Source organism: Canis lupus, chromosome 15 (genome assembly GCF_011100685.1).
Source record: "Canis lupus familiaris isolate Mischka breed German Shepherd chromosome 15, alternate assembly UU_Cfam_GSD_1.0, whole genome shotgun sequence".
NCBI classification, from domain to species: domain Eukaryota; kingdom Metazoa; phylum Chordata; class Mammalia; order Carnivora; family Canidae; genus Canis; species Canis lupus.
The window spans coordinates 4,991,938-5,000,074 of record NC_049236.1 but is presented as its reverse complement, the minus strand read 5'-3'; the positions used below and the strand labels follow the sequence as shown (position 1 = coordinate 5,000,074).

The 8,137-nt window shown below is 58.0% G+C and overlaps 1 protein-coding gene across 2 annotated transcripts; it reads left to right on the top strand.

Annotated features, from left to right (window-relative positions):
- The first annotated feature begins 803 nt into the window (after positions 1-803).
- On the top strand, positions 804-6,946 carry DNALI1 (dynein axonemal light intermediate chain 1). Of its 2 annotated transcripts, none has more exons than XM_038557855.1 (6): positions 804-961; positions 1,381-1,526; positions 3,305-3,474; positions 4,370-4,548; positions 4,863-5,027; positions 6,828-6,946. In XM_038557855.1, the coding sequence occupies exons 1-6, from the start codon at positions 881-883 to the stop codon at positions 6,861-6,863; spliced, it is 777 nt and encodes a 258-aa protein (XP_038413783.1). In that variant the 5' UTR covers positions 804-880; the 3' UTR covers positions 6,864-6,946. The 2 variants fall into 2 exon arrangements, with proteins under 2 accessions (XP_038413783.1, XP_038413784.1); XM_038557856.1 differs by having other exon boundaries at positions 820-928.
- The last annotated feature ends 1,191 nt before the right edge of the window (positions 6,947-8,137 follow it).

Sequence of the window (8,137 nt, the reverse complement as noted above, 5' to 3'; positions counted from 1 at the left end):
TTACTATCTTCCCTGCTAGTCCTGAGCTTCGTGTTATGTTGTCACTTCTCCATTTAATTTAAAAAATGAATTCTTAATTTATTTACTTTTTTACTTTTTTTTATTTATTTTTTTTTACTTTTTATTTTCAAGTCCTTTCTAGAGCCAGCGGTGGGGCTGGAACTCCCCACCCCCATATCGACGTCTCACCCTCTACTGACTGAACCAGCCAGGTGCCCCTCGCCCCAACACAAATACTTTTTAAAACTGGGGAGCAAAAAAATTATTTTTAATTTTTAAAAAGAAAACCAGGGAGCTCCGGGAATCCCCGGGTGGCTCAGCGGTTAGCGCCTGCCTTTGACCCAGGGCGTGACCCTGGAGACCCCGGATCAAGTCCCACGTCGGGCTCCCTGCGTGGAGCCTGCTTCTCCCTCTGCCTGTGTCCCTGCCTCTCTCTCTCTCTCTCATGAATAAATAAAATTAAAAAAAAAAAAGAAACCGGGGAGCTGCAGGTGCCTCCCTCTGGGAATCTGCAGATTCCCAAGCCTCCACCGAGGAGTCACAGGGCTCCCATTCTGCAGGTGACAAAGTTGGCGGCCAGCGAAGGTGACCGTGCGCCTCGTTGCAATGGCCTGCGAGCCGCAGCGTGGGGACTCCGTTCCCGTTTGGCGTGGTTTTCCAGGAGCATCAAGGCGACCCGCGGGGCAGGAACCGCGATCAACCGAGCGGGAGGAGAATTCCTGGCGAGGCTGAGCGGGAACTCTGCGCTGCTGGCCCCGCCCCATCCGAAGCCCCGCCCAGGCCACGAGGCGCGGCGGGGGGGCCGGGGGGTTTCCATGGTGACGGCAAACAAGGAGCACGCTGGAGGGGCGGCCGCCGGACTCGAACCCGCGTCGCCGCCATGATCCCCCCTGCGGACTCTCTGCTCAAGTACGACACCCCGGTGCTGGTGAGCCGGAACACGGAGAAGCGGAGCCCCAAGGTCAGGGCGGGCCTGGGGGGCGGGGGAGCCCGGAGGCTCCGAGGGGCGGGGGGCACCCGGGGGGCACCCGGAGGGCTGGTGTAGGGTGAGGAAGCAAGCCCCGGGGTGCATGGGGCTCGCTGTCCTGCACACTGGTCCGGTCGCGCTCGCTCCATCCCCAGGCCGCTGAGCACCTGCGCCTGCAGCAGCGGTTCCAGGAGATACAGACCTTGGGCCGGGGGTGGGACCGCAGGCTCTCTCCACCTTCAGCTGAGACCTAACTTATGCTGAGAAGAGAGAAGGGGCAAGTGAGCTGCGAAGAGGGGAGCGCTCTTCAGAAGACCTGGAGCAAGCCGGGGGGTGGGGGTGGGGGTGGGGGTTGGGTGTGTGCAGGTCACCGTCTGCGTCACCTCCTGCCCAAACTTGTCCCTCCTCCTCAGGCACGGCCACTGAAGGTCAGCCCCCAGCAGCCCGGACCCTCCGGTCCAGTCCCACAGCCACCAAAGACCAAGCTCCCCTCCACTTCTGGGGTCCCCGATCCTACAAAGCAGGCAGAAGAAATCTTGAATTCCATCCTACCCCCAAGGTAAAGATGTAGGAGCGGTGGCTGGGAGAAGGCTGGGGCTTTGCATCCCCGGAACTTGGGAATGTAGGAAGAGGCACCCTGTATCCCCATTTCCTCCCAGCATCCCCGAATTCCTAGAGCTTCCAGACAGCTGGATCCTGGGAGGGGAGGGCGGAGACCACCTCTCTATCTCCTAGTTTTCTGCAGGCTCCAACCCAGGCTCATGGCTTTTTTTTTTTTTTTTAAGATTTTATTTATTGATTGATGAAAGACAGAGAGAGAGAGGCAGAGGCAGAGACACAGGCAGAGGGAAAAGCAGGCTCCATGCAGGGAGCCCTACGCAGGACTCGATCCCGGGTCTCCAGGATCACGCCCTGGGCTGCAGGCGTCACTAAACCGCTGAGCCACCTGGGCTGCCCAGGCTCATGGCTTTAAATACCATCTATGTGCTGATGGCTCCCAAATGGGTGTTTCCAGCCCCATCCTTTCCTCTAAACTCCAGACCCATACATTTTACTGCTCCCTCATTATCTTCATGAAGCTATCTCCTGGGCATCCCAGACACATCCAAGCTAAGTCACGATGTCCCCCTCTCCCAACCTGCTCATCGCCAGGCTTCTCCTTTCTGCCACTGGCTCAGGCCACCCTTCATTCCTCTTGCTCTCTCATGTCACATGTCCTCTCCTTCGTCAAATTACTGTGGCTCTACCTTCAAACATGTATCCTAGACCCAACCGCTTTCCACCCCCTCTGCTTCCACCATCTTTTTCCTCTTCACTGTCACCTCCAGTGAGGTGGCCTCCGATCTGAAAACCTTGCTTCCATCCTTCCATCCTTTGCCCCCACAGTCCAGTCTCCAAACAGCCCTGAAATCCTAAGCCAGATCATGCCAGTCTTCTGCAAGGAGCTCTCTAATGGCTTCCATGTCACTCTGATTAAAGTCCAAAGTCGTTACAGTGACCCAGAAGACCCGGCATGAGCTGGCCCCTCAGATAGCCATGATCTCGTGTTCCCTTCTTCTTCTTGTTTGGTGCGCTGGTGCCATAGGGGCCTCTGCTCACTGTTTCTGGAACACTCCCATCACCCTTCCACCTCAGGGCCTTGACAGTTGCGGTTCTTACTGCCAAGGATGCCCTGCCCCCGATGTCCACCTCATTCCCTTCATCTCTTTATTCAGATCTTGCTCAAACGTGACTTCCTCAAGGGGGCCTTCCTCGAGAATCCTTATAAGAGAGCGAGCGCCTTCTCCCTTCTTCACCATCCCCTTACCCTGCTCTCTGGCTCTCTGGCTGGCGTGCTTTGTCGACCCTTCCTGGTGACTGGGGAATCTGGCCTTGCTTCTGACACAAGGCTTACTGGTGGTGGGGAGGGGACCACACAGATGCACGCTGTCAGGAAGCTCCCCGCTGCACATATCTGCCCCTTTCGGGCTGCCACGAGGCTTGTGGAGCCCTGTGTCTCCCACTGCTCAAGTCAGCGGGGAGTTCTCACTGGGCCTTCTGCTCCAATCAAGCAACAACGCCCATGAATCTGTCCTCAACCCATTAGGAGGGTAAGATCTAGAAAATGGGCGATGATTCCTCAGAGAGCCAGAGGAGGTTGGAGATGGCCCAGCTCCGAGGCAGAGGCCCTGTGGAGCCATACACTCCCCAGGGAAGAGAGAGGGATGGAGGATTCCGGTGCACCAGGCACCTTGTTCCTGCTCAGGCCGAGAGCTCAAAGGGCCCTCACGTCCTGCTCACATCCTGAGGACCCTCCAGTTGATGGCCTTGCTCAGCCTGGCTGTGTCTGTGCCGCAGGGAGTGGGTGGAGGACACCCAGCTATGGATCCAGCAGGTGTCCAGCACCCCCAGCACCAGGATGGATGTGGTGCACCTGCAGGAGCAGCTGGACCTGAAGCTGCAGCAGCGGCAGGCCAGGGAGACCGGCATCTGCCCCGTACGCAGGGAGCTCTACTCACAGTGTTTCGGTGAGCGGTGCGGCTCGGGCTGGGGCTGGGGGAGGCGGGGTGGGGGGTACAGTGTCCTCAGCTACCTCCCGCCCTTCGCCTCGGGCCCAAACCCAGCTGAGTATCCCCGAGCTGGAGCCCACCCCATCCTGGAGTCATCTGGTCTCCCCCTCCCTGCCACCGAGTCCCCCAGGAACTGCTAAATCCATTCACTTCCCCCCATCCCCCAGTCATCCTGACCACCTGGTTCCTAACCTCTTAGCATATGTTTGAAATGGGAACTTCCGTCCTAAACCTTTAAAAAAAAAAATTGTTTTTTTTTTTTTTAACAATAAGCATGTTAGTTTTTTAATCAGAAAGACTAACATTCTGTATTTATGTCCATCGGTCAACATTCAGTCCTTTGACCCAGAAAAATACTTCAGGATCATTTGCTACTAATGGACAGTCACAAAAGATTTAAGCGATACTGACAAATGGCTGTCCCCCAGCACGTACTCACTGGCCCACGTGGACTCTAATGTTCAGATTGCTCCCCTCAGTCTGAGGATGATTATGGTTGGCGCTCCAGGTCAGCATTTAGGGAAGAGATGGGAGGGCAGGCTCTATTTCCTACTGTCTGCAGCCCCAAGCCCGTCCACCCCAAGGGGCACAGAGACTTGCCACCTGCTTCTAAGCAGCCGTCATCCTCAGACTGACAAGCCAGATGTCTGTGACCAGCCCCCTAGGGTTTTTACCTGGGGGTGGGTAAGAGGGCCCCCCCAGCTGCCCAATTCAGAGCCATGGCTGTATGGCCGGGCTCCTGGGGCCCCTCTCTCCCAGTGGGGAGGACACAGCAGAAAGGGTGATTAGCCGTGGACGTGGTGCAGGCCCCTCCCGCCTGCCCCCCTGAACCCACTGTGTGTTGCTTTGGAAGATGAGCTGATCCGGGAGGTCACCATCAACTGTGCCGAGAGGGGACTGCTGTTGCTGCGAGTCCGGGACGAGATCCGCATGACCATTGCTGCCTACCAGACCTTGTATGAGAGCAGCGTGGCATTTGGCATGAGGAAGGCGCTGCAGGCCGAGCAGGGGAAGTCAGACATGGAGAGGAAAGTGAGTGGGCTTGACCATGAGGCCGCGGCCCTCCGCGAACCCTCCCGGCCATCCCAGGGCCACCTGGTTGTCCTTCCAGGCGAGAGGCTGGCCTCCGAGGGTGGGCTGGCCATCCGGTCCCTGGAGACCCCTGGGTTCCGAGCGGCCACTGGCCATCGTGCCATACCAGTCGCCGACCTCCCACTGGGTGGCAGCACAGACCCTGGCAAGGGCTTAGGTTGGACAGCTGTGCCCCAGGTCCCCTCCAGCCAGGCACTCCCACCACCCTGTCAGCTGGGCGACATCCCGGGGGTCACCAGGGTTTCTGTCCTCAGATTGCAGAACTGGAAACAGAAAAGAGAGATCTGGAGAGGCAAGTGAACGAGCAGAAGGCCAAGTGTGAGGCCACCGAGAAGCGGGAGATCGAGAGGAGACAGGTGGAGGAGAAGAAGCACAATGAGGAGATTCAGTTCCTTAAGCGGACGAATCAGCAGCTGAAGGTAGGCGCCCCCAGGTCCCCGTCCAGCCCCCCCAGCCACATGGGCCAGGCGGCGGCTCCGTCTCCTACAGAGGAGTCAGGACGCTTGTCCACACGCGCTGCCCAGGAGTGAAGGACGCTGATGTGTGTGTGTGTGGGGGGGGTGAGGGCCCACCATGCAGATGCTCCATCCGCGGGGCTCTGGAGGGGGCTCCCCACCCCCACAGCACCTCAGCCGTGCTCTCCAGTGGATGGGCTTTTCCCCCTGGAAAGAAGTTGCCCGTCGTCCAGGAGAGGTGGATGTGGCGGCAGGTGGAGCTGGTCTCCCGTGACCGCTGGTGTTTGGGAGCCCAGAGTGGCCTGGGTCTCTTCACGGACTCGGGAGCACCTTCCCACCTGCAGCCCCTCAGAGGCACGGCATTTGGGGCGGGCAGGGAAGGCCCTTTGGGAGGGAAGCAGCATCCTAACTTAGGAGCCTTCCCCAGGTGTGTGGTCAGAGGAACTCACCTGTAGCCGTTTTCCCTCCAAGTCCCTTCGCCAGCGGCTCACCTTCATCCAGCTGAGCTGAAGGGGGGCCAGGCCTCTGAGGCTCCAGGCTCTCTCGGGGGGCCCCAGACGGGCATCATCACCCAGGAACTTGTACAAATCCCAATTATTGGGCCCATCCCGGGTCTGCTGAGTCAACTGCTGGGGTTGGAGCCCAACCACCTGACGGGCGATTCTGGTGCTTGGTGAGGCTTGAGAGCCCTTGTTCTAGATGGAGGACCCACTGATGGTTAGCGGCGGTCTCCCATGGCCCTGGCCAGAGGGGCCCCTGGGTGTCAGCCCCCTCTCCTCCCTAACCTCACAGAAAGCTTACGTTCTTGGGACTGGCCGGCCTCCCGGGGCTGCAGCAAGGAGACACGCACTTGAGATAAAGAAGGGCCGTGTTGAGCGTGAGTGCAGGATGACAGATTTGCTTGTTGCCGAGTTCAACAAAGGGAAGCCAGGAACTTCGCAGCCAGACACGATTGTGTTTACTCAGCAGCTTGTGGGGCGGCGGCGTGCCTTATCTGCCGCTTTCCTTTATCGTTAGCCCGAGTTCCTCCGGTCCTCCTCCAAGACCGGCGGCGCGGGCAAAACAGGATGCCTTGGCATCTTCCTATAACATTTACAGGCAACCCTGTCATCCCCGGGGTGAAGGACTCTTTAGAAGGGAGTTATTTTTATTGGCTCCAAGCTGCACTGCAAATAAAAGCCGTGTTTGCGGTCCCTAGGATGGACCTACTTAAAGATCTGTCCACACACCAGGATAGTAAATTATTTTACCAGCTGCCGGAGGAGCGGAGTAAAGAACTCCCGAGTGTCTTAGGCTTTACATACAAGATGGACAGCTCCCTACTTACTGGTAGCAATTTTCTCTAATTGGGTGTCAAGTTGTCTCGGTGGCTGAAAAATTGCTGTTTCCCAAACCTCTCGTCCCAGCAGAGCTCCCGGGATCCCGAACCAGAGAGCCAAATGTTTAACTTAGCATCTCAGGCCTGAAATCTGAGCCATGAGAAACCACTATTTCAACAACTTTTATTCAATTTCCTTTCCACTGCTTTGTATTATACGTGGGGCCCTTATTGTATGGAAACCAGGACAGCTCTGGTTTCTTCTAATGTAGCGGGACCGTATGCCAAAGCCAGAAACCAGCTCATCTAGGAAATGTGGAGCTGGGAAATGAAGGGAGAAACGCTTGGAGGGGCAGCATGGGATTCTTCCTCCCAGGGACTTTATCACCTCTCAGCTGAAGGCTGCAAGCTTCGGATACTAACGGAGTTTGTTTTTTGTTTTGCAGGCCCAACTGGAAGGCATTATTGCACCAAAGAAGTGATCGTTTCCACATGGGTCTCAGCAAGCACTGCTACCCCATCCTAAGCCCGTTGTAATAAAAAAATAGCTAGCTTCCTGAGTGAACCAGCCCTGCCCTCCCCCGATCACCACCTCCACGTTCGTCAGAAGTCACCCGGTGCCCCAGTGGATGAGCAGCGGCCGGCAGCCAGGCCCCCGGCTGGGCAGCGGAAGGCGGTGGGCGGCCAGCCCCGGGTCCTGCCAACTCAGACAGGGAGGCTTTCCGCTCCCCACTCGCAGGTGAAGCAGCTGCCTTCCCCCCACGGCTCCATACCATCGTACCATCCGTTTCTAGCCAGATGAGCCTCGTCCCTGCCCCGTTTCTGGCCCACCATACGCCCGTACCTGACGTTGGGCTGCTGCGGCCTCAGTGCGTCCCTTGAGGTCTTTCCCCTCCCTCGCCCAGTGCAGTTCCAGGGACTCACGTGAGTTGCGTGTTTATCCGAGGTCGTGTCCCCCCGCTGCCCGCCAAGCCCACCGCACCCTCTCCCCGGGTCTCAGGCCGCCCAGTAGAAGCCACAGCTTCTGAGAAAGTAAATGTTTGCCGGGAAGAAAGACAAGTCCCGAGGTCCCCTGTGAGCTGCCCGATGCTCAGGAGCCCCGTGTGGTTTGCTCATGCTCCCCTGCAGAAGGCCGCAGCCTGGCCCTACACCCCTCTAACCAGGGGTGTCTAACGAGCCACCTCACGTGCAGCTCTCCCTGCTGGAGGGGGCTACGGCCTGTAGACTGCACCGACTATTCCTAAGTTAAACTCCAGGTTCCGAGGCCCCAAAGAGTAAGCTAGCAGGCTGTCCAGGGTGGGCCAGCGCGGTGATATGAGTGACTTCCGTCATGGAGTCCGAATGAAGGAAGGAGCGCCCCTGAAGGCACAGATGTGTCCGTGCGATGCCTCGGGCTGCTCAGTATTCCCCCGAGGAGCTGCCTAGGACCCTCTGTAATGGGGCTCGGAGCTGGCATCGCCGCTGTTCAGGCTCCAAGACTCCCTGGAACAAGTGTGGTCCCACAGGAAGAGCCGTGTTCCAGGTCTCCCCTGCCCCGTGCACGTCTAGCCTCAGATGTGACAGCCGCCTCTGCCCCTGTCCAGGTGTCCCAAGGGATTGCAGGACTCCACTAAGCTAACCTGTTGGGGCTGTCCTCCTCGTGGGAAAGCACTCTGTTCACCGCATGCGCTAGTTCCGGGACTCCCCGACAGGAAGGCGTGCGTCCTAACCGCACCCATCTACTGGCTGTCCCGTCTGTTTTAAAGCCCAGGCCATG